The 25,961-nt window shown below is 39.0% G+C and overlaps 1 protein-coding gene across 2 annotated transcripts in view; it reads left to right on the top strand.

Moving 5' to 3' along the window:
- DUS4L (dihydrouridine synthase 4 like) overlaps positions 1–19,590 on the top strand; it is a 36,872-nt gene extending 17,282 nt beyond the window's left edge. For both annotated transcript variants that reach the window (XM_058805059.1, XM_058805058.1), the window contains 6 exons: positions 580–680; positions 2,794–2,944; positions 7,190–7,325; positions 9,884–9,995; positions 17,182–17,282; positions 18,640–19,590. In XM_058805059.1, the coding sequence (XP_058661042.1) occupies positions 580–680; positions 2,794–2,944; positions 7,190–7,325; positions 9,884–9,995; positions 17,182–17,282; positions 18,640–18,678 (640 nt within the window). In that variant the 3' untranslated portion in view covers positions 18,679–19,590. The remainder of the gene's footprint in view (positions 1–579; positions 681–2,793; positions 2,945–7,189; positions 7,326–9,883; positions 9,996–17,181; positions 17,283–18,639) is intronic.
- The last annotated feature ends 6,371 nt before the right edge of the window (positions 19,591–25,961 follow it).

Below are 25,961 nucleotides of genomic sequence, written 5' to 3'. Positions count from 1 at the left end.
CTGCTACAGCCCTTCATGCAGCAATATCAAATAGACAACTAATTGTTCAAAAAAAGGAAGTAGTCTACACCACCGTTGGCCTCACCAGAAGTCACTTCTGTAGCCAGCAAATTTATGCCTGGGAAAGAGATTTTAAGCCTTAACAAAATATGAACACAAGACTTGCATTTTTTGTTGTCATTACGAGTAAGAATGTAATAACAGTCCTTGTACTTCAGAGTTAATAGAGGTACTAGTGGTTAAAAAATAAAAATAATGGAAGTGGTTTTACAGTCTTTACCCTATCCCTTGTTATATTCAGGACTGAATACAATATATGAAAGCCAAAGTATAAGCTAAAATAAAACACATCTGCAGAGTATCTGCTATCATGCAAAAAATTTGCAAGTATTAACAACAAAAAAAGAGAAGTTAGATTACTGGATAAGTTAACATATACCCAAATTATATAGCAGTTAAAGCAGCTGTTCAGAGACGTTATACAAGTCCCTTATCAATAACAAGGCTCTCTTCTGTGGGGTTATAATGCTCTTCTTTTAGTGCTTAATTATTTTTGAATAACACAATTCTATTTTACAGATGGCAGAAGATTTTTATGTTTCCTCTATGGAGCAAAATGGCAGTATTTTGGAACAAGATGTTCCTTACAATAATAGTTTTGTTGATCATCTTGTTTCTTGGTAAGTGTTAGATAATTTCTTAACAAATGGGTAAAAGAAACCTGGTACACTGAGTTTATATGAATAAACTAATGGAAAGGATTCAAGCCTAGTGTAAGTCAGCTAATTTATTGAAAAATTATACAATGAAACGAAAGAGGAGAGGGCTAATGCTGCATCCACATTGGGAATCCAAATGCAATTGTATTATACTGAGTGAATGAGAAGGAAAAATGGAGCTTAGGGAAACCAAGCAGCAGCCTAGACTTTGTCACACAGGTAAATGAACTTGTTTGACACCAGAATTTGGCTGAGCTGTACCTCATGCAGCAGATGGCACTCTTTCTTTTGGTTGCTGTTGAAGTAGAAGACCAGAATATATCAAAGCACTGGGCTGTTTGAAAACTTTTGCTCAGCACAGATACAAAACAGCTGCTGGCTCCATTTGTTATGGGTGGATCCTAAGGTCTGTGAAGTAAAAGTAAAGCTTTAGTGGTTACCATATGCCTGACTGATTTAATTTGATGTCTGTCCTGACTGTTGTGAGGTAGGCATCTTCTGTATTTCAGTGATGAAAGCAGTTCTCCTGGGTTTTGGGGATATTAAGTAGTTCTCCATGGATAAGTGTTTCCAGTGCCTTAGAATATACATGCTACTTAATTCCAGGCTACTTGGAATTGAAAGAAAAAATGCATGGTTTTATTTTCTGCTGAGGGAAACATATATAACTATGTCAGACTAGGCTATAGGACTATATTCTTAATATTTAAAGTACTAGAAATTCAAATAGACTGTTTTATTAATTTTTAAAGATTATGTTTAGTATTATTCTTAAAAGTAGGTCTTCAGTGAATGGCTTAAGATTGAGAACTAATGTATTTGATTTACTCTGTTGAACTGCTGTTGAAAACTTGGGCCAAATTTGCTTTTGACTTGGTGATGCTCATTGGTTTTGTGGAAAGAGAGAACAGGGCTAAAGGGAAGCAGTGATGAGATACCTGCCCCATAGCAAGAAGTGACAGGTTACTGCAGGCCTAGACTCTTCCTATAGCACAGGGACATGCATTTGTTTGCTCCTAGTCTTTGAGGCATTGTTTGAAGCTTCATTTCAGGGTTTTTTTAATGTCCAAATTACTCAGACATATGAGAGAGACAGTAATGAGTGATGATAGTCACTCATGGTTTTCATTGGAGTTGATTTTGCCTGCTTAGACAAATTCAGCAAAAATTTAATAACATCTGGCCAAAGTATTCTGCAAGAACATGTCATGAAATGACGATTTATTGATGTGCAGGAGGAGATTTAAGGTGCTGTATTGGTTGTAGGAATGTCTGATGAACTTATGTTTAAAGATAGTAATATGAACTCTTAACTGGGTTAGGTTTGGGGTTTATGTGGACGTAAGTCCTAATTAATTATTTTGTCCTTTGAAAGGTGTTTGCAGTGCACTGGCCCTTTTGCAGTGCTATCAGAAGTATGTGATGGATGAAAGGAAGCTGAAAGATGTATGAAAGGCAGATGAAAGCGGAGTTGTAGCTTTCCTTCTCTGATCTTTTTACAGTTAGTAGTTGCTACTGTTACTACTGCTGTGTTGCTATAGTCTTCCTGTTTTAATGGATATTAAAGAAATAATTTTTTCCCTCTATGATTGAAGTATAAAGTAGACCCTTCTGTCATTACTAAAACACTTGCATATCTTTAAAAAAACTCTGTGTAAAGCAAGTACTTGAGAAAATACTGCTTCATTTTGCTTTTCTTTCTCTTTTCTCACTGTTTGTCCACTGGGGAATTTTAGCTCAGTTGTCAGCAGTGACATTTTGACACCATAGGGTCTTTGGTAACATCTGTAGAGTGAGTTGCTTTGACCTGATCCACTGGGTACAAGTGTTTGAAATACCTGTTCAGGCATATTTTGGGCAATGGTTTGTTGTATTTCTGGGTATGTGCTAGAGCAGTTCATGATTTATCAAGACCAATCTTTGAAATGTATGGATAACATAATTGCTGTCACTATTTGTCCTATTACTTTTTGTTGAGCAGAAAATCAAAGTACATATTTCTAGTACTAAAGTCTGGTTTAGCATGCATGCACACCCACAGATGTGAATAAGAACAGACTGTTTTTGTTTGCAGATGCTGTTAGAGAAGTCAGGAAATACTCATCTGTTCATGTGAATGAAAAGGCTGCAAATGTCAACAGCAGTGCCTTTGATCATATTCAGATGAAACTCTTTCGGTCTCAAAGAAACCTGTATCTCTCAGGTTTTTCCTTATTTCTTTGGCTGTAAGTATAACATTTTTGAATGTTTACATAGTATATTTATTACAGGAACTATTGCACAAAGTAATTGTAAAGTAAAGGTCAGAAACACAATTTCAGGAGATTAAAGAATTAATTGTTACCAGATTGGCTGCAAGGCAGGTAAGATCAGAGAAAATGATACCTTACAACTGTTTGAAGATTGGAAGGATATGTGAGCAACACATGGAAAGAAACGTTTTGAGTGCTGGAGAAAACATGTATTTTGCAGAAGTTTCTTTGGGGATTACTCACTCATTTCCTTCCTTAAACTTACACCCTTTGTTTTGCACATGGAAAACTGGAATAAAAAACTGCTCAAAAACTAAAGTACTGTTAAATATTGTTATTATCTGGCAAGCTGGTGTCATTGCACTCTGCTGTGTTAAGAATCAAAGCGTGAGCCTGACCTGACCCACTTCAGCTCAAGCTTGAAGTTAAGAACTGTAGGATAATATTCCAGCTTTCAAGGAAAGTTACAGTTGTATTTCAGATCAAACACTTTGTGGCAACTTGCCTATTATGATATGTTCTTAAGTCTGGTATCTCTTTCGGGATGTCTAAGTTCAGCTACTAAAACAGGGTAAGGGAAAGGGCAGTTCTGTACTGCCCTCCTGTAGCAACCAAGACTACCTGTGAATCAGTAGGCACAACAACCTGCAGATCTTATCAGTTGGGCTGGGAGCACATGAAATCACTGGACACAGATAATGTGAACAAACAGAAACAGACATATTGGTCTGATGATTTCCATTTGTACATTTTTCTGGTGGCTGGACAACAAGTGTTGGTCCTCATAGGAGTTCCTTCAGTGAGCTGCTTGACATTGCCTCAATACTCAAGAGGAGCACAGGACGAGAGAATCAGACTTACAACAAACTTCTTCCCCTTTGAGTGATGTGTGGCTGTTTTAGCAGACCATCCAGCATAAAAAGTGTTAAGGAAAAATGAATAGAAAGCCTGAGCAGAAAAGCTTTGGAAAAAACAATGTGGCTGTAGCCTTGCTCAATAGTGGCAGGAATACATCAAGTTCTTTGTCTTCCTAGAGAGAGGTTAAGTAAATATGCACAAATATGTTTTTAATCTCTGCTCCAGGAGGAATAGCTAGATTGTGTCCTACAAAAGAATTGGAAGCTGATCTCTCAGGATCCTATTTATATTCAGCTTCCAAAGAGGAAAACTTGTCAAGTGACCCCAGTAGATTATTTTGTATAAAAACTCTGCTCTTGAAGACGTTTGCTTGAGGTTTTTTTGAGCTGCTGGCCTTCCCCCAGATTTAAGAGAAGTAAGCACTCCTCCAGTAGTCACTACATCAGAGGACTTTTCTTAGTAGAGCTGGTTTGCTAATCCATGAAACAGATAAAATGTCTGTCAGAGAAGTGAGGAGAAAGTGTTCCTTGGCTTGCCTTACCCTGTACTGCTATACCATCACCCAAACAATTTGAGACCCCATCTAGTGTGAATGGGTAATTGGATGCCTCTAGTTCATTCTTTGGGTCAGTTTTGGTTCATTTTAGCACATCAGCCAATAGGAGAACTCCACAAGAATGGTATATGGAGATTCAGAAAATGGAGGAGGCTGGGAGCTTGTCACTTCTGGCAAGACAACAGCATTGTGGGGTTCAGGGATTGCAGAGCATTGGGTACAGGTGAGGAAAATTACCTGTCAGAGGGGGCACTGGGGCCAGCTGAGCCTCTCATCTGCAAACTGTGCAGAGAAGAGGAGGGTCACAGCCCCTGGAGACTGTCCCCTGGGTGGGACAAAGGCACCCATCTCTAGTCTGACCTGGTCCTCTCTTAGCCCGTGCTGAACCAGAGAGGGATAAAAAGGGCTGAAAACTAAAGAAAATCTCAAGAAGCCCACTGCTCACTGGTGCCTTCTGGGAGAGTCAGCAGGGTATGCCACATCATCCCAGCAGTGGAAGATGCAGCTAGGGAGTGCATAGGCCAGTTGGGCATATAAAAGTCTGTGACATCCTAGGATGGCAGAGGGAGTTGGCCAATGTCATTGTAAGGCTTAGTTTGAAAGTTCACAATTCTGGGGAGAATCCTGGTGACTGCAGAAAGGCAAACATTGCACCTGTCTTCGAGGGCAGAAAACAGGATGTAAGAAACTAGAGACTGGCCTCCCTGGAAAGGCTTTGAAGGAAATTTTACTCAAAGACATCTTCAGGGACATGAAGGACACAATGACTTGGAATACCCATCACAGATTTACTTAGGAAAGATGATACCTGAACATCCTTGTTGCCTTCTGCAGTGAGGTGAATGGCTGTGTGGATAAAGAGCAGAATATCCTTTTTGCAAGGCCTTTGACATAGTGTCTTTTAGTATCCTGATAGCCCAACTGTGGAGGGATACAGGCTAAAGAAAAAAGCGGGTGGGAAATTCCCTGGACCTTTGGGCTCAAAGGATAATAACAATGTGAATTTCAGCTGGTGTTTCTCAGGGGTCCGTCCTGGGCTCAGTATTGCTTAATGCCTTTATTAACGGCATGGATGATAGGATTGAGTGTGCTCTCAGCAAACTGGTCACATTTCCAATTCAGAGTGGTTGACACCTTGGAGAGCAGTGCTGCTTTTCAGAGGGAGCCAGAAAGGTTGAAGAAATGTGCTGACAGAAATCTCATGAAGCTCAGCAAAGACAAATGCAAAGCCTGACATTTTATTGGATAATCATATACGGCATCCAGGCTGGAGACTGGCTGCATGGGTGGGTAGGAAGCAGTTTTACAGGAAAAAACCTGGGGATCCTGGTAGAAAGCCAGTTGTGTATTGAGCTGTGATAGCAAGGATGCAGTTAGCAGGTCAAGGAAAATGGTTATTCTGCTCTGGAATAACACATTGAATGCTGCAGCTGCAGGACTGTGTCCAGTTTTAATTCCCCAAAATACTGGAGTACTGCAGTTGAGTACAGAGAAAGTTGGAGGCTGAAATACATGACCAATGAGGAGATGATGAAGGAGCTTTGCTTTCAGCCAAAAGAGGCTTTGAAGGGAAAATCCTATTGGTTTCTGTCTGTCTAGTAGTAAAAAAGATGGATGCAGTTCATCTCAGTGGATGCAAAAAGGAATGACAAGAGGTAACAGGAACCTGAGATGTTCTGACCTGTGGTAGAAAAGTGCTGCTGCTGTCAAGAGCAGTTAAGCACTGGAACAAGGACCCTGAAGGATGGTGGAATCTCCCATCACTGAAGATGGTAGGAACTCAACTGGATAAACCTCTGAGCAATCTGCTTAACCTGTCCTGCTTATCGTGAGATGGAAGCCTCTTTTGACTTGATTCTGTGATTCTCTTTTAGTTTTGATGTTTTAATGACTCCTGCATTTGTAAGTTAATAAGCAATAGTAAATTTGCTAACCTGTGGAAAAGTAGTGACATAGGGGCCTTAGCTTTTATATTAGCCCCCTAAAAAAGTAAGGAAATGAAATTTCAATGAAAAAGCAAGGGGTGGAAGGAAGCTTAACTTGAAAAGATCTGTTAATACTCTTTCAGTTATGAAAAAGTCAACTACTTAGATTTTCAGATTTTTTTGAAGAGCAGCTGCATAGTTAGATTATAGGCATTAATTTAATTCAGTGTTATGTTGCTTTGATTCAGCAACATTTGAAAGACTTCATGATGAATAATGAAAATAGTGATGCAAAGAATCAAGCAAAGTATTTGCAAAGCTTAGAATTGAGGTGCCATATCAATGCTGACATCCAGACATGTTCTATTTAACTGTATTGACAGTACTTGAAAGATTATTATGCTCATACTGTTAATTTTATTCTTGCAAGGCTGTTTATGAAGTTGTGTTATTTTTTTTTTTTCTTTCTTCCCTATACTCATTACCATAACTTGTTTGGTTCTTGAGTTTGGAGATCAATCCTGTTAAAAATACTGGGTCATAACAGTATTTAAACAGCCTTTAAGCAACCAGGTCTCTGACCCCTTAATGGCTGTGGGTATTTAGGATGAGGGAGGTTCTGTATCAAGTAAAAATCAGAATGTCAGTGGATGAAAATATTTTCTGTCTCTCTTGTTGTTATTATTTGTCATGTATGAGCCTGGATGTTTCCCTCTTCTGGTTTTGTTTTTACATCTGGTACTGAGAGAGAAAAGGGCTTGTTTTGGTTTGTTGGATTTTTTGTTTGGTTTGATTTTTGTGGTTTTGGTTTTTGCTTGTGATTTGGGCTTTTTTATTTATGCTGTAAATTACAGTTCTGTTCACTTTTTTTTTCACCAGTGTATTGAGACGTACTGTTACCCTTCTCACTCAGTTGGCAAAAGAGATGGCATCTCATGCAGCCCTGGAAACACAAGTAAATGATGCTACTGAAGCAGCCAAAAAATACATGGCCGAGAACGAAAGGCTGCAGGAGGTATCTTTGAGCTTCTTCAGTAACTTTCTTACACAGCAAGTAGTTAGTGCATTGTACTCTGAGGATGGTTTGCTACACAATGCTTGTTCATTTTATTCATTTTATTCCTTCTGGTTGAAAAAAAAATATTTCTATAATATGTAATTCAGAATACTGAAAACAAATTATATTAGCACCTTATTAACAAAGGAAACTGAAGTAAAACAAATAAATTCTCTTTCCAGTACAAATTTCATCAAAGTAGTAATAGATTATAGTAATACCTCTCTGAATTTAGTCATAACAAAGTAGAGGAAGACACTAATTTTATTCCTTTTATCACAAACAGTTGCCTGTTTAGGTTAAGGCTGTAGCAGTCCAGGATGACAAAACCTACTATATAACTGTTTTCATGCTGACTGTTTCTTCTTAATAGGATTTTTTCCAGTTCTGAATGTATTTTTTCAAGTTGTAAATTAATCTTTTGTATTTGATGAATTTTGTACTCTTCTTTTTATGGGAGGTCAGCCAATTTCAGAATACTTCCCTTTCTTAATAGACACTACTGTAGTATTAATGAGAATACTACCAAATATTTCTTACTTAAAAAAACCACCAACAGATTGGAGAGATGTTATTTTTATGTGAAGAATGATTAGGCTGTGTTTCACTATGTAACTATTCAGGAAGGAAAGGCATCAAAGATATAATTAAGATAAATGTATAAAATCTTTTCTTGTAACAGTTTGACTTCTGTTTGAAGAGACTGAACCCTAAGCTGAGTTCAGATATCTAGACATAGGAAGGCTTTTAGAGTACAGCACATAGTTAAAACTAAATTTCCTGTGGGTGTGTGCAGGTTTCCTTCCAGTTTGTCTAAAGCAGTGTCTATGGTTACTGGCACTGTCAATTTTGTAATGAATCTTCCTATGAAGACTCTGGACAGAAAGTACTAGAAGGGATAAAAAAATCCAGTTGGGAGGTATTGTAAAACAAGGATCACTAGTCTGTGCTAGGTGTTTCCCAAGTATAAAATGATCCAAATTCTTCCCTCAGCCATGGAATTTGTCTTTTTGCTGGTTTTTTTTCTTCTCTGTCCTGTTGAGATTTTGCCAAAAGTCCTCTTTTTAGTTCTGCTTTCACATTCTCTTAGCAACACATTCTCTTAGCCACTTGTAAATGATAGCCAGAAATTGGAAACTGTAGCCCTATCTGTTTTTATTTGTGTGCATGATTGCATGGTTTTCAAAAACACAGGTAGGCACAGGTACAGGCAGCATGCTGTAGCTGGATCTCCATTGTAATGGACACAGGAAATGCTCAGGGTTGGAATATTTTAACTTTATAGACATCCCGTGGTTTAGGCTTTTTTGTGGCTTGGCCCCTGCATTTGTGTTTATTTACAAGTGTGCTTCGTTCCACCATTGGAGAGAAGTGAGAGCAATTGTGCATAAGGCACTGGCTGCAAGTATAAATTCTGTGAGTTTACTCTGGTGTGCAAGGTCTGCACTGTCACCTGTTCAGAGGTTTCATGGAGCACAGGACTTCATATAAAAGTCTACAGAAATAGCTATTTGCATGCTAATAGAAAGAGGTGAGCACAAAGCAAAGAAGACAGTTAGCTATGGTTTTGTTACCAGCAGTTAAATGTCATCTCAGCTCTTTGACTAAATAGCTTCTGGAATTTTTTTTTTTTATCTCTTTTCCTTGGATTGTTTACCAATCTTTATAAACAGTTCTTTTTCTTTTTCCTGAAATAATCTTTCCCCTTTGCTCCTGCCTGTGCCTAGTAAGCTCTGATATTTCTAGTTCACCTAACAGCTGTTTGTCTCAGTTGTTTTTCTTTTCTTTTTCCCATTAAGCATTTACCTCTTGTTTTGCTTTTGCAGAGATGATGTGTGGTTACATAGTAGAAGCTTTATGAGAAAAGGATCTTGTTATGGGATTTAATCTTGCACCTTAACAGGGTGCATAAGTATAGTAGTGCCAACATTTTTGGCATGCAAGGAATATATTGCTCTTCTGTCAGCTGTTTACAGGGCTCTTCCTGGATCCTTTCCTAGTTTTTGTCCTGGATTTCACTGGAAATCAAATCTGGATATTGGAACTGTTCTGAAGATTGAAGTAGCTGCAAACCTACAAGGAGAGAATTAGAACCACTTGCTCATAAACATGGCAGCATTTTGTCACTGACAGTCCTAGTGTGTATAAAATCCATTTTATAATCTAAATGAAAGTTGTGCACTTGATGCAGACATGAAACATGAAAAGTACTTTTACGTAGGAGATAACACTGTTCTATTACAAGTATGCCATTACCTAAAACACTGAGCTTGTTAATTTCCTTTTTTTTTGGGGGGGGGGGGGGGTTGTTTGTGGGTTTTTTGGTTTTGTTTTGGTGTTTTGTTTTTTTTTTGTTAGAGAAGATTTTTGTCTAGAATTACTTTCTGCCTGTGTCAGGTTGACATTTCATAAAACCTGATGCTTTGCAAAATCAGGGCTGACATTCCCTGGCTATTTTGCATTAATATCAGACTAATGAAAATAAAGCTAATTGTAGCAACTGTGTTTTTTAATAGGCCTTGAGTGGAAAAGGAGATAGTAAAAAGAAAGTGTCAACAGATGCAACTGAGGAGAAATTGAAGGAGGAAATTGAACGTTTGAAAGCAGAGCTACAGAAGACATCAAATGGTGAGTATTAGTTAGGACTTCTTTGCAAAGAAGAAAAAGATTGTTTAACGCTGAATGTCAAAAAAATATTCTAGGTGTAGCATGAATTAACTTCATCTGTTTCCAGAACACTTGGCATAGGGTTTCTTTACATTTGACTAGGAACTGATAAAACATGCCATTGCCATCCCAGTATTTTAGTAAATGTGTTCATTATGAAAATATGTAAGGTGTAATTGGAACACCTTAGGTTGTAATTATTAACAAGTTGGACTGATATATTTGAGTGGTGTTGACTTGTCTTCATCAATGAAATGACCAGGATATGGAATCATTTGCAGGTTGCTTTTAGGTATCATTTTGATCTTTTATGTCATACATAGCAGCCACTCTCCCTGCATAAAATGGAGAATGTATTATGGTTGAGGTTTTTTACTACCATAGGGTTTCTGTCAGACAGCAGAAAAGTCCTTGACTACTATTTTAAATTTATATATGTTCTGCAGCTGAGGTGTTAAGATGTTAGCTGTTTAATATTTTTTTTGCTTACAAGGAAACATAACTTACAATTTGTAACATACTACTTTTGTTAGCAGCTTCCGTGTTTAAGGTTTAGGTTGTCAAAACTGCTTTATAGGCAGCCCAAATTGAGATAGAAGCAGATTTGACCTGTTTGGTTCTGTCTTACTGGGATCTCTCAAGGTGTGTGATGCCTGTGAGCACCTGCTGATCTGAAATCAGTGTTTTTAAGATAACACAGCCTGCGATCTTGTAAACATTAATCAGATGTTCAGACTGTAACAAAAATACAAATTTTCTTGGTACGAGACAGTATGTTATCATCAAAACATAGCCCCACTTTCATACTGCCTGAGACTGCTACAGTGCTGCAAGAATAAATTTTTCAGAAGTGTTTCATGAATCCTTTTTTCCTGTCCACTGGGAATTCAAATAAAAAATGTAAACCAGCCGTTTTCAACTGGACTTGAAGCAACAAGAATCTTTAAATAGAGAGTCTCATTAGTTCACATTCTCAGGCATGTTTGATGGTGGGTTTTCCCTCTCCTGCTGTTTTCTTGAAGAAACCTGGTGGGGAGTGCCTTTGAAGTGACAGGATCAATGGAAAATTTAAATACTTATGTCTTATTTAAACTAACTGGTGGTATGTAACACTAATATAATGTAAGCTTTTCAGTCAGGAATGCTAGAGAAAGCTAAGGAATAAATAGATTTACCTCATGCTGCTTCAGTTTCATTCTCCCCATGATATGTTGTCCATCCAAGAGATGTATAAATTAAGGCATGCTTGAATCTTTTGTTAGGGCACAAGTGGGAGAGAGGGTCTTTCTAAGGAGTGAATAGGAAAATATTTACAGCCCTTCTCCTAATGCCACCCCCCTCATTGCCAATAGCCCCATGGGTGGTATGGGAATTACCATGAGCAGCTAGGTGGTGTTGAGGTATGTCTGTCTTACCTTCTTGTAAGTTTTCTTGTATGTTATTCTGAGCAAATTGATAGCCAGAAAGCTTGAAGTACTTGATAAGAACAACCACATCCTTAGACACAGCTCTCTATAGAGTGTTAGAGGATGTGAAGTTACTGTGTTCTTTTGAAATTCCTGCAGCTGGTCAGGTCAATGTTGACTGTCATGTTCACTAAGTGTGAGCAATGCATTACACAAAATGCAAGCTGACATTGGAAAGTTTTTTTTACCTCTTCTAAGCAATTTGTTTCATGCTACTGAGCTCACATGACCAAAGTAACTTTTTCTTTGTGTCTGTAAAGTCCAATCCATGAAACTGTGGGGGAAGAGTGAAGAGCTTAAAGGGTGTCACCTAATCATGAAACAAGACAAAACTCATAAAAAAATTAAAACTTTACTGGTTTTGATTTTTGAGGTTTTCTTACTGTTTGGTTTTCAACTATGGTATTAGTAAGAGTCATAAATTTGGATATTGTTCATGGTTGGTTGGGGGTTTGTGTTTGGGTGATTTTTTTGCTGCTTGAAAGGAAAAACTTTTTTTGTTTCAAATGCAGTTTCAAATATCCATTGCTCTGGTCTGGGTCACTTATTAAGCTGCCGATGCATGGTAATATATTATTTTAGAGTAGGCTATGAGTTGAAAGGTGGGTTAAGTCAGTATAGTGGCAGCCAGGAGGAGTCCTAAATGTACACCTGCTTCACATTTAAGAAAACAGTTTAGTTTCAGATTGGTGCTGTGACATCAAAGGCTATGCAAATTTCCTGTAAAGTTTTGAATCAGTATTTACAGCTGGAAGAGGAAGCACTGTATGTCTCCTCTTCCTGAAATTCTGACTAAAATCATAGTGTAGACAGATGATTGTAGACTTTCAGGAGACTTATCTCTAGTTCTTCAGCTTTCTTTTACAGAAAACACAGACTACTTTTTTTTCCTCACTTAACAGTGAAATCCTAAGTTTTCCTGTGCTCTGAATAGGTGGGGAGGAAGAATCAAAATAAAAGACTGAGCACAAAAATTAGTAACATCTGAGGAAGGGTTGGAAATTAATTTTAAGGGTTTTTTACCAAATTTGCTTTTTTTCCAAGCTTGACTTTTCTATTACACTTGATGCTTTTTTTTTGCTTTATTTTGGAAATGAAGCAAAGAAGGCTAGTTCCTCACAGCTCTATTGCAGACCCACATATTGTTGTCAGGGCTTTATAAGCACCCAGCAGTGGGGCAAGCACTTTGAGAGCCTAATCCATTTTTAGCATACCTAGACATGTAATAACATGACTGGTTAGAAACCTTCTGAGATGGTATTTTATTGATACACTTATATATTATGAAAATGTCTCATTGATACCTAAAAATAAATATACATATTTCTAGCAATACCCAGAACAGATGTGAGAATGTTTCTCCTGCTACACATTAGACATATTTCTAACAAAATATTCTGATAATTAAAGGTTCTCAGTATGGCTACTGGCCTAGGACCAGTAGGAATTTTCTGGGGAAAGAAGACATGCCCATGATATTGTTTCATTTTGATGGTTTGGAAGACTATTCAAAAAACCACAATAAAACAATTACCTGCAACTGGGCATGAGATTAGACCTAAGAGAAGTTTCATAACTTTCCATTTGTCCTTACAATGGTCCTTGTGCTGGGGCAGGAACAGGGCTTCATTAAATATGTACTGGCTCATCAAAGTCATTTAGGTGCTTTTGAACTTCAGTTCAACTTTTTCTGAAAATACTCTCTTTATATATGGATGGGGCAGGAGGAAATTCTAATGGAACCTGGATGCATCATTTAAAGAGGTTTGTTTTGTGTACAGACTGACACAAGTGTTATTTCATGGTTCCATAGTGTTGTAGGAGACAGGAGGAGAGCAGCAATTCATTTGGAGGGCTGGTTTTGGAATAACTTCTAACTGTTGGCTGTTCTAGAAAGTATGCATGTACAGATGTACAGCTCTCACTTAAACCTGTTAAAAATAGAGACTTTGGGAATACATTTCATAAAACTGCTGCTAGGGAGAGTTCAGTTTGGCCTTGGTGTTGCTGGGTAGGCTAGTGCCATGTATGAAAACTACACTGAGCTTCTCTGATGCGCTCAAGTTTTTAAAAACAAACAAGTTTAAAGAATTGGTCACAGTCTTGTTATTTGGCAAATGGCAGAGGGAAGTTGAGGAACAAGGTCTGTCTTACTTAACCTTACTTTTTACAAAACTGAGATGATAACCAAGGGTGGGAGCCATTGAAGTGCCACATGCAGCAAGAGCTGATACTCACATTTGTTGATTAGAAGAGATGGCTGCATACAGCAAGCATGGGTTTATTATACAAGGCTTTTTATGCCATCCAATGATGCTGTAACATCCCTTCTGTAACAAAATTTTATTTGAGGTTGCAAAAGGTACTTGAAGAAAATTTGTAAATTTTTTTGGCCCTGCCTTCTCATTTTAAATTCTGACCATTGTATCTTAAGAAGAGAATTCAGAATTAGCATGGAGGTACTTGACTGGAGTTGAGTTCCCAGCCTTACAGCGTATTTGTTGGCAAATCTCTTGTGCCGTCAGTGCCTAAATTCTTAAACGTGAATAGCTCTTTTTTCACTTGAAAACTCTTTTAAGAGAGGGCTCTTTTTTACTCTTCAACTAGTCCAAATCATTTGGGTTGTAGGCTTGTATTGTGAGCAATGCTAATGTAAGTTCCAGATGGTTTCCTTAGTAGCAAGCACTGTAAGTCAAGTGATGTAGTCAAACCAGGACTAGTAGTTGTGCAAGGAAATGCTCACAGAATTATTAATTGTTTTTGTTGGTGTTTGGTTTTGGTGTTAGGTTCTCCATGGTTGTTGAAATGAGAAGATCATAGAAATGCTACAGCTACCGGGCTGTGGTAATGTAGCTCCTGAGAGCAGTTTTATTCCTCACCCTTAGAATTCAGAGCAGTCTGAAGTAAACTGTCTCTCCTGGAATAGGACTCAGAGAATGTTTTGAAAGGACATGTTCTTTACTTTTCCTAGATTATACATGTTACATTAGTTTATGGACCTTCAGTCACACATAAGTGCAAAGTTTTCCACAAATGTCTTCCATTGAAACACTGCCCTAGGAATAGTTTGTTGATTTTTCTTGGTAAGGGACAGAGTGGAAAAGGATTGCCTACCTCTTACAGTACTGAGGCTGGATTCTGTGTTTGGAACTTCCTGATTGTTCCTCTCAATGGGTGCATGAATGTAGCAGCAGCATCCTCATCTGCCTGCTCCTGCATTGACTTGGTGGGAGGTGTCAGCTGTGGGAGCTCGCTGCTGCCAGTCCAGCTGTTGTGCTCCTGGGAGGCAAAGTAACAGGCCAGATGGAAGTCAGAAATAATAACTGAGTGTGCTGTGCACACAAAGGATCTCCTGTTTCCTGCTGGATCTGTGTTCATATGATAGGATCCATATGGCAGGCAGTGTACCTGATGAACTGCACTGCAGTGCAGTGCTCCCAGCAGAGGAGCTGGGCACTGGTGTGGGGACACTCTGGTGCTTCACAAGGCATCAGGGAAATGGGTGCACTGAGGAATTCACCTTGTCAAAGACGTGGTGCTCCTTTTAATTGTGTGGCCCCAACAGGAATGAGTCTGGATTTGGTGGTTTATTGATGTTTTGGGGTTTTTGTCCATAGCCAACACAGGTGGAAAGGACAATCTGTTCTTTGCTTTTTCTTCTTCTAGGGTTAGGCAAGATATTTCTGTCATACATCTGTTTTGGTCAAAACACTAAAACAATGCACTAGCTTGTTTGCTTTCCTGACTTGTAGATACTTCTAGATATTTTGTTCATGTGTTAAAGTAGTTTTTAGTTGCAACTAAAGTACTGTGCTATAAATAACTAAATAGTGTTAGATCAATAACATTGAGTTACAACTTCTTCAGAAGTGAGATCTTATTACTTTTTACTACAGCATGTACAAGAATGTTCAAACAAAAACAAGCTTTATCTTTCTAATTAGCAGATTCTTGGAGAAGTGAAATAGCATATGTATTTTTTTTTGTCTACAACCTAAAATTCTATCCAATTGTCACAAATTTATTAATATCAAAATTTTACTATTGAAAATGTTAAACAGTGTGGAGATCAGAGAGAGAGTAAATGCAGTGGGGTTGGACTTGTCACATGTGTGGAAATCAAAGTTATTCCAAATACCAAAACCTTCAGAAAATCTGTATTGATGCTATCAAAAATGACTTAAAGGATGAAGAAAAACTGTGTAAGAGTATGGAAATGAAAGAATGGAGAAAATAAAGAGAAGTTACGATGTTTTAATCATGTTAGAATCAATAGACCAAAGTGTTATTGACTCTAGTGAACCAGAATTTCAAGGTAGGTGCAAGTCCTGTTACAGGAAAACCACTTGCAGAGTTCTGAAATGAGAATTATTTTCATCTGTACATTCAAATTAATTATTTAAAAATAACTGAAATTCTGGGTGAAGGAGTTCTCCTTCTTGCATGTAGGAGAGTGTTCAAATCTCATTTCCTGATTTGAACAAATCACCCAAAGCACCCAAAGAGAAATCTGCTTCCTACCAGAGTGCTTGTAAGTCAGTGCTTAACAAAAACCACATCTAGCTCCTCATCATTTCAAAACAGGCTTTTAGAGGTGCTGCAGTTCTTGAGTGCAGTGGAGGTCTCTGGGAAAGAAATCTCTCTCAGGGAGTTCACAGTCAAAGGATAGATTCACACTTTGGGAACAAGGAAATTTGCTAATGTTCTTTTTTTAGTTTTAATAAAATTTTTATTTGGTTGTTTGGGGTTTCTAAGTGGCCATGTGAGGTGGCCCTACTAGGTCATTAACAATTAACATTTCTTTGTTTTCACATGAGTAGATCAAGATTTAGACTATGCCTGTGCTGCTGAATCAGAGAAATACAGCAATCCCTGAGACACCTGTAGCAGAGGAATATGAAAATATCTAAATCACCTTACATAGTAGCTTAGGACTAATGGCTTTATGGCACTTTGTGCTGTTTTATCCTGCATTGTAAAATAGCCCCAGTGGAGTCCTAGGCTGTTTGGTACTGCAGCGTAGAGGTGCTCTCAGTTTGTGTTGAGATGGAGTGGAGTAATAATTACTTTCTTCTCATGTTAAAAACCTGTTCAGAGTTGTTTATCCACCCACCACCATTTCTGCCTTTTCATCTGTAAACTGATGCTGCTAATCAATTAATTCATGCATGGTAAAATTCAGAACAGGGTGGAAAGGTGAGGTCTATGCTCCTATAATCATGTATCATCTTCCTCCTTACTGTGTTTTGTCGATGGTCTCAGGTGCTGTGTGAAAATCTTGCCCAGTGTTTGAGTTCCCTCCTCTTCTTAAGAGGTCTGACAGTTTTGATTTTGGAGTTGCTGAGTTTTGTTTTTCTAGAACTGTCTCCTGCAATGTGACAGAACACTGCAGTCATCACTAACCTAGTCCCTGTTTCAGGAGTTTATTGGTCTCACCCCTACCTTTCTTAGAGGCCCTTCCTGTTCCTCGTGCTGATCTCTCTGAACATTGGCCATTGTCTTTCTGCTCCCTGTCCTCAACTTCTCAGTTTCCTGTGTCCATCTGGGATGCTGTGTTTTAAATGCTAAGATATTTTAGAGGAAGGACTGTTTACTGCAGTGAGCCCTGATTCACATCTAGGGCTCTGAGGAACTGCAGGGATACAAGTAATAATTAAAACACCAATTCTGGTATTTTACAGCTTTCCATAAGGCAAAAACTGAAGGGGCTGCAGTTAAAAAGCAGTCTGAAAGCCTTAGAAGAGAATATGACCATCTGATGAAGGAATTTGAACAGCTTCAGGTAGGTGGCTCTGGATTGCCATACAAGGACTGTGTTTTGAAATTGTATCAGCAAAATTCTGTTTGTTTTGAGAGAATTTACCAAAATCTTTAGGATAGCATAAAGTTACAACAGGCAGCATTCCTTAAACTACTTCAAAATAGTAGAATTTTGTTTTGCAGAGTTAGTAGCATTTTATTTTTTGCACTTCGGTTGACAAAGCTCAGGTTATCATTAGCTTCCATTTTACTGTTGCTTGGAAAATAAGATTCAGGTGGTTTTGCACGTGATGATCACTGAAATACTGTAAGAAAATTATAGGAGGGGTGTGGGTGGCGGGGGGAGTATATACATGATTTATAAAAGTAATTTTATTTTGTTTGCTCTTAAAACATGGTTTTGCAATCCTAGATTATAAATGTTGCAATACTGTTGATACACAAGGATAAAAAAACCCAACAAACAGCCTAGGTTAAAAACAGGCTGCTATAAAATTCAAACTGAAGTACAAAATAATTTTTAAAAACTAAACCATATTAAGCAAAAGTTCAATTAGCTGTTTGAGTTTCTTATGTACATGGCTGTAATACCCATAAGATACACAGTAAGTATCAGTAAATAGAACTGGGAGTTTGTATTTTTAAGTTGTCTGACAGATGTTCATATGCTCCATACCCCACATCTGTCTTGAGCAAAATTCAGTAAAAATTAAAGTTAACCTATTTACAAGTAGTGGTCTTGGGAGAAAATAAATTATTATTTAAATTACGGTGACCTGCTTTTCACGAAGAGTTGTTCAGCCCTGTATTGATTTTTAAAAAAGGCAGTTTTGACCTGGTTATAATATTTTTTCCTGTATTCTGTGAAACCACTAACTCATTCCCAGCCTCACCCTGTACTTCGACAGATTGCTCAACTGATCTCTGTGTTCAATTCAAGACCACCATGCATGTCCTGTCCTTGTTGTGCTTCCCTGTGTAATGAGCCATAGTAGTCCTGCTGCATTTCTAGCAGACTTGTGGTCTAAAACACACATCCTTACCATCTCTGTTTACCTCTGAGTAGAAGGAACAGAAGGTACTGAGCACACAGTAGATTCAGCTCCCAGGGATAAATGAGTTGATAGCAGAAAATGTTTTATGCTGAGTTTGTTGCACAGCTCAGCTGTAAAACCAAAGGGAGCAGAACTAGGTTGCACAGCCCTGACTGCTGGCAGCAGAAGCTCAGGGGTTCTGCAGGGTAGTGTTGGTGGGAACAGCTTAGAAAGGTATGTGATGAACAAATCAGGTGTGACTGCAAAGGGGCAAAATTTGGCATCTGGGCTCAGTGGTTTCTGATCTTGCCAAACTGAAATTATTTTTCATCTGTCTCTTTTCAGCAACGTTTAAATAAAGCAGAAGATAAGAAAGACCTGTAAGCACATCTGGGATGGATGGCATCGCTACAGTTGCTTGAATGAGAAAAGGCTTGTGCTGTTGATGTTCCTGATGCATACCTGAAACAAAACTTGATTTTTCTGAAAAGCACATGCATTGCAGGTCACTATTCAGATTCCTCTAATATATCGGTTGCTAAAATGTTCTGTGTTGCAAATAAAATGTTAAGTGGCTTACCGGATTTACCATGGAGTTTGTCACTGCTCTCGTGAGGAGAAACTCAAAAATCTTTCAACTCCACCTGGAGCAACTTGTGTACCAAGCTTTTTCCTCCATAATGGTAACAGATCACCATTGCTTGTAGCATTTGAGTGGGGTTGTATATCACACTAGACCATAAAGACAATTACTTAAACCTCCTTGCAGCACCTGCTTGGAATCTTAGAAATTCAGTTCCCAGTGGGTTGAAGAAGGCTGAAAACTTATTTATCAGGGGAAAACTGAATGACAATCAGTCTAAGGAAAATAAAGAAAGAAACATTGCCTTTGCAAATCCACCTCACTAGCTTGTGATTTTCACTTTAGCCACATGGATTTGACTGTATTTTAACAAACAATATTTAGCATGCCTCTGGTTTATTTTTCTTTAATATATTGGAATATTTCATTTTTGGGTTGGCTGGTATTAGAAGTCTTTATTTTTACACTGTTTACATTGGTTTACTCCTTATGTACCACCTAACTTCTTTAGCTCGCTAAGTAAAAATCTTTTTAAATGTAGATAGTTTGGTTTGTTTTGTTTTGTTTTCATGGATACGATACCTCAAATAAATGTGCACTGTTTTGCATAAGACCTTTTTGGTATTCAGAAAGTTGTTTTGAGCTTATTTGTTAGTTGGTTCCAGTTTATATTTGAAAGTTTGATATGTTTGTTATATTAAAGGGATTGTTTAAGTTCATGGTTTCTGGATTTTTTTCTTGTAAATCTCTCCCAGTGTGCTGTCTCATCATAGTTAATAGTTATATACACCAGGAACAAAATATACTTCTAACTTGGTGATGTTTAACTCTTCTTGAAAATACAATATTCATAGTGGTGGTTTTGCTTACTCTGGAAATCAAATTTGTTTAGCTCAGAATTTCAACACAGCTTATCAAGTATAATAACATATAACATAATAACATACCTTCCTATTTAATATGCCTCATATTAAATAAGAAGGCATCTGTTTTTAAATAATACTTTATCCTTGCTGAAGTAGTACAGAATGTGTTTTCAGAGATTCTGTGACACTCAAAAATTTTTTTTTATTCATATAAAAACTTCCAGGAAAAGTTACAGACTTTTCATACCTGCATACACGTGTTTTGAAGATGTAGGTGAATGCATCTTTGTTTCTTTTTTTCTCCACCCCTTTCTGAAATATTTAAAATTGTGCTGGAATGTTATCTCTGGTCAGATCCAAAGGCTGTGGTTGGAAACTTTGGAGGTATAACAAGAAGTGCTGGTTTTAATAAGAGAACAAAAAAAACCTCACCTATGTTTCTTCAAGACACTGAACAAAAGCAAATAATTCTTGCTTTTTATTTACTGTTATCTACTCAAACTTCAAACTCTTCTTCTGCTAGTATAAGTAGATAATGGGGTAGAAAATTAGAAGCTTATTACGAATTATGTTGTGCACTGTCCTTTTCATCCTTAAAATATTATCTTAAATAATATGGAATAAAAAACAGATGGCCGTGAATGCAGTGATAAAGATATTTCTCCTTGAGAAGGAACTCTGAATGGTTTACACAGTTTCTTGGTGTAGAGCATGACTGAAGTGTGAAGGAATACAGGTGGTATGCACTGTTTCCTTGGAGCTGGAATGAGGCTGGGTATTTTCAGACATGCAATGTACATTCAACACACAATAGATCCATGCTGTAATAGATTACACAGAAAACCTTGATATGGGGCCACAGGGAAATGTTCCCTGCCTTGGAGACTGCTTAAACACACAGGCTGTATTTTGTCTCCATTCACTTCTTCTGTCATGTCCATTTCTTGGATCCTTTGTCAGGTTTCCCTGTCACAGAGCATGACCATCATCATTTTTGTACTTGGCTGTTGTGGACGGTCACGCATTGGACTGAGTTGCATTATCACAATTCCAGCTCTTGGGAGTCCCACACTTGTTCACAGAAAAATAATCTGTTATTCAGATTAAAATTTTGTAGATTCTGTGAACTCTATTATGTAGAACTCTATTCTTGGAAAGAACATGGGTTTTGTAAAATCGTAAGTCTAAATAGCGTATATGGAAATTCTAGTAGATGGCAGATCCTTGTGAATACTTTGCATTTGCAGTGTTTCACATGATATGCTTTCAGGGCTTGTGAGAGTCTGGGTTGATCAACTTTAGGTTCACTCCCTGTTTTTGTTTTAAGTTATGGTTGATATACAGGGAAAGAATGAATCAAAATTTCTTGCTTTTATCTCCTGATCTTTCAGGCTGTTGGGTCACATTTTGGTCACATGTGCCTGTGTTGTGGGAAAGAAGTGGAAAAAAGTTAAATCTCTGCTAATACTGTTGGAATCAAAATAACTTTTGTACTGATGTTGGACAGTTAATTTATTCTGAGTATGTCTCCAAAAGTAAGAATTTGGAGCTCTTTATACTCTAAATAATGTCAAAGTAATTGCCTGGTTGTTTCACTGCCTTTTTTCCCTCTTTACAAAAGTACAAATGTGCATTTTCCGTACTTCAGTGAGGAAGCATGGGAGAGATTGTTCTAAAAATATTTGCACAGGTTTAACTGACAGTAGTTTTCAAAAAAAACTTGAGGGGTGTTTCCATATTTTTTTCATAAACCCCTTTTTCTGCTGAGTCAAGAAAGCAGTGAGGTCATGGTGGGTGCATGAGAGCTGACCTGAATATTAATAGACCTGGCTGCATGCTTTGGTGTTACCTTAAATGAAAGCACCTGTAGCTAGGCAGGATGTTTTTCCCTGTTTTTATTTTTGCAACAAACATGCAACAACACATCTTCCTTGATAACATAAATTGTGCAGAGTCTTTTCTGAAAATGTAGCCTTGCATTAGCACTCCCTGTGTTTGCTGCTACAATAGTCCCTGGCTACATAGCCTCATTGAAAAGACGCTGTGCTTTCCTAGCTTCTTGTAAAGGGTGAAAGCTCAGCTTTTCTCTCAGCATTGAAATAACATGTTTTTCCAAATGTGAAGTTACTGTAAAAGTACTACATGGCTGCCTCAGTTCTCAAGTGTCCCTTGAAATTCTGAATTTACTCTTTGGGACAGAAGCCCTCATTTTGCCATGTCTTTGGACAGTGCTTATCCCCCTGTCAGCTATAATCTGGCTCCTACTACAACCTGATACAAGTCATTTTACAGATAAGTTGGAAAATCAGCTCTCAGTTATGTCATTCCTGTCCTTCAGTACTCTGTGCTGTGTATTGCTGTGTGCATTAATTGTGGAGTGTCTGAAAATCTAGTTCTAGAACTGAGCATCCTCAGTTCAGGAATAATATGGAATGTTTTATTTTCCATTATAAAATGTAACATTTGTGTTTTGTTTATAAGGTAATGTACAAATAGGGACAAACATTGCAAGGTGTGTTTGTGAGGAAAACAAGAGTCCCTCTAGTTTTGTGTCCACTCTGAAATGCAGCTGTGGTCCAAAGGAAGTTTTTGTACCTCCTGCAAGGGCAAGTGCCCTGAAAAGGTTTTGCTCTTCTGTCTCTAGCTTTGGGAGAGCTGAGCAGAGAGGGAAGCAGGCTATACAGCCCAGGACTATACATGCTAAAAGATTCCCTGGAGGTGGTCTTGGTCTGCATGAAGCACATCTGGGATATTTGAGTTCTCAAACATACTTGCGTGCACCAGGGTTTAGCGAGTGGGAACCTCCCCACTATGTTTAGTGACTAGCAGGAGTTAGATATTAGTTTTAGTGTGTCTGTTGGAAGGGAGGAGATGCCCAAACCAACTACCAGGGAATGTGAATATGGGAAGGATCCTTCAAATGAAATTTGAAAAATTTCAAATTTGAAATTTCATCTGGAAATTGGACACCAATTACTGCTGTCATAAAAGCACATCTGCAAGACCCTTGACATAAAAAGCTGTTGCTTTAACCCTTTATCCTGCTGCTTGAGGTCAGACTGTCTGTTTAGCCCGATTTGATTTGTTCTTGTTTTTGAAAACACAGCCAGAAGAGGCAATAGCTTTGGTGATAATTGTGTTTTGCGGATTGTGTAATAACTTCTTACCTCAGTGGTGAGACCATATGCTACATCTTACTAAGCATGAGGTTTAAATCCCTGTTCCTATGACTATGGAAGAAGAAGGTGCTAAACTACTCCTTTCTTTGTGAGTTTAACAGGGTATGGAATGGACAATGTGAGAGGAATGAAGAGAGGAACTGTTATTCTTGGCCAGTAAGGACAAAATCTTAGGCTTTGATTCTTCTCCAGACATGACTTGGGCATTAGAGGTCTAAGGAAACAGAGCATACAGTGAAGTAGAGGTCTTGGAAACAGGCTGTGTGTCTGTCCTAGGTTGTTTGTTTCATACCAAGTACAAAGTGAACATGAACTAATTAGAAAATCATAACAAATAATAAGGTAAACAAAAGTATACAGAAGACTGATGCAGATTTTAAGCTAAAAAATACCTGAACACCTTCCCTCCAAAAAATAACAGAAGACCCTCCACCAAAAAAAAAAAAAAAAAACCTACAAAAAACCACAACCCAACCAAAACAAACAAACAGAACAACCAACCAAATAAAAAAGCTGAAGTTGAAAAATGAAAAACTAAGAGCCTGCCTTCTGGCTTGAAAGGTAAAAGGAAAGGAGGTGCATCCTGACTGGGGTCAGCAACATCACAGGTCAGAAACACTTTGCAGCTGATTTGACACAGATGTGTCTCTGTGTATGGGATCCATTCTGAGCTAGGGTTTACAGTCTTTAGCTTCTTCCTCAAATAATTATCTTTTCAAATGCATTGTGTTATACAGATAGAGATTTTTTTTTTCTTGAAACCTCTTGTCCTTGAACTTGCATACTTCTGGCCTGCAAAGATTCATGGTCCTACAGAGTTCTCATCTATACAACACCTGCAGGTGCTCCTACCATATATCATCACCTGAGGTGCTGAAGCTTGGAGTACTGTTCAGACAGATGTGCTGCAGGAAAGAAATTTGCAAGGAGTGTGAGTTACAGTCAATTCAGATTCTTCTGACTGTACCCTTCCTGTGTTAATTACTTGTTCCATAGTATGTCTTTTCCTCTTGGTATCAAGCACTTCTCTAAAATCCTAGTTACATAAGTAATAACATAAATGTAGTTTTGTGGATGTTCTAGGAGAAAATAATATGTAATACACAGCCAGTCCTGAAAACTTGAGTTTATGTGGTAAGTGTAGGGCATCTACATTGGTTTCCTGCAAATGATTTTGCTGTTGCTCTTTGCTTCTATGATTAGCCTAGAAGCCATTATACCTGCTGGAGTGATTTCATTGTCTTTGTATTGTATTAATTTTGTATTAATTGTATTGATTTTAGAGCTAAGTGTTTACTAACTAATTTAGAACTAAGTATTTGTTAACTAGTTCATACTAACTTGTATTCATTTCAGAACTAAGATAATGTTACTACAACAGCTTTTTTAAGTTAATTTTCAAAATTGCTTTTCATGGTGCTCCATTTTTATCTGGAGTGGATTCTAACCTAATTATCAAACCACATTACTCAGGTTTGATGCTAGCTCAGTTTTCAGTATGTGCTTTAGAAATATGTCTAATATGTCTTTTCCAATATGACATTTATTTCCCCATAATGTTATCTGCTAATGAGAAAATCTGAAAGTTTCCAGCCCTGGATTAAGTAACATTTACATCAGACCACTTTCCTTGCTCCTCTGAAGCAAGACAGCTTTTACTGACTTGAGTGCCATGCCTACAGGTTTCTGCAAAACGCTGGGACTTGTTTTGGGAGGCTGGCTGCTTCAGTGCTGGATACAACATTGCTCAGATCAAAGCAGTTCAGCAGTTTACCCAGATTTCCTTACACTGCAGCAGAGGGGAAGCCAGTTGCAGAACTAGGAAACCTGAATTGTGTTAACCCTACAAAAATACTTCAGCAAATAGCTTCTTTCCATTTTAGTAATGGAACACTTACTAAATGGAACACTTACTAAAATGAAGTTAGGACTTAATTGCTTTGAAACCAACTCCATGCCTGAGTAGGTCATTGAGGAAATACTTTGCTTGATGCTGTACCCTCAGTGTGTGCCCTGAACACCTCTTTGGTGTTGGCTGAAACACTGGTACTGATTCTTACTTCAGGGAATCTCCTAGGTGAGAAGGACATGCTTTGCTTCACTCCTGCAAGATCTGTGCTAGGGTGTCTTCTGTAGGTAAGGTAGAAGAGCTGAAATGTAGCCAGCAGTATTCAGCATGCAGGACTGACTTTTTCAGCCCCAGTCCTATCTGTTATACTAAATTACAGCAGGACTGCCAAGAAACTCATTCCCTATGAGCCTCCTCCAGCAAACCAGAAGCTGCAGCCCTGGGCCACCTTCTCTCCTTTCAGGTGTGACACAAAGAGCCTGTGGGGCCCGAGCCACTTCTTCCCACCGAGGCTGCTGCATGAGCTCGGGGTGGTTTGGAGAGCAGGTGCTGTTTATTTAGGCATTTATATCTATGCATGGAGACGACTCCCAGAACTTGGGTCATGGGACGCAGCAAGGCTTTGGGAACTCCAAGGAGGCTTCCGTGCGGGCCAAGCAGTGTGCGAGAGTGGCCGGTCCTATCTCACTCCCTCAGGCTCGCCTTAACAGCGAGCACTTCGGCGGCCGCCGGCGGGCAGGTGGCTCTGGGGGTCAGATGCTGAGGGGCAGAGGCCACCATCACCTGCCGGCGGGTTCGTGTGCGTGCGGCCAGCCCCGCTCCGCGCCCCCGGAGCCCTTCCCGCGGGCCGCCGCCTTTGAAGTGCAGCCCCCGCCTGAGGGCACGGGCGCTGTCGGGGCGGTCGCTCGGGAGCGCCGGCCGGAGCGGGGCTGACCAGGGGGCACCGGGGGGAGGGCGCACGGAGGCGTCGCCCGGGCCGGCCCGGAGCCGGGTCTCTCTGTTTCCCCGTAAATAAAGCGTCGGGCCGTGGGCGGCCGTATAAATGCGGCTGCGGCGGGGCCGGCTCGCCCTGCCCCAGGCCGGGGAGCGGGCGCAGGCAGAGCCGCGGTTCAGGACGCGGACAGCGCTGCGGGGCCGCGGGCGCGGCGGGGCCGGCAGGGGGGGCCGCGCTTGCCGGCTCAGGCGGGGCC

This window comes from Ammospiza caudacuta, chromosome 5 (assembly GCF_027887145.1).
Source record: "Ammospiza caudacuta isolate bAmmCau1 chromosome 5, bAmmCau1.pri, whole genome shotgun sequence".
NCBI classification, from domain to species: domain Eukaryota; kingdom Metazoa; phylum Chordata; class Aves; order Passeriformes; family Passerellidae; genus Ammospiza; species Ammospiza caudacuta.
The sequence above is the reverse complement of the archived record's forward strand: the minus strand, read 5'-3'. Positions and strand labels throughout refer to the sequence as shown.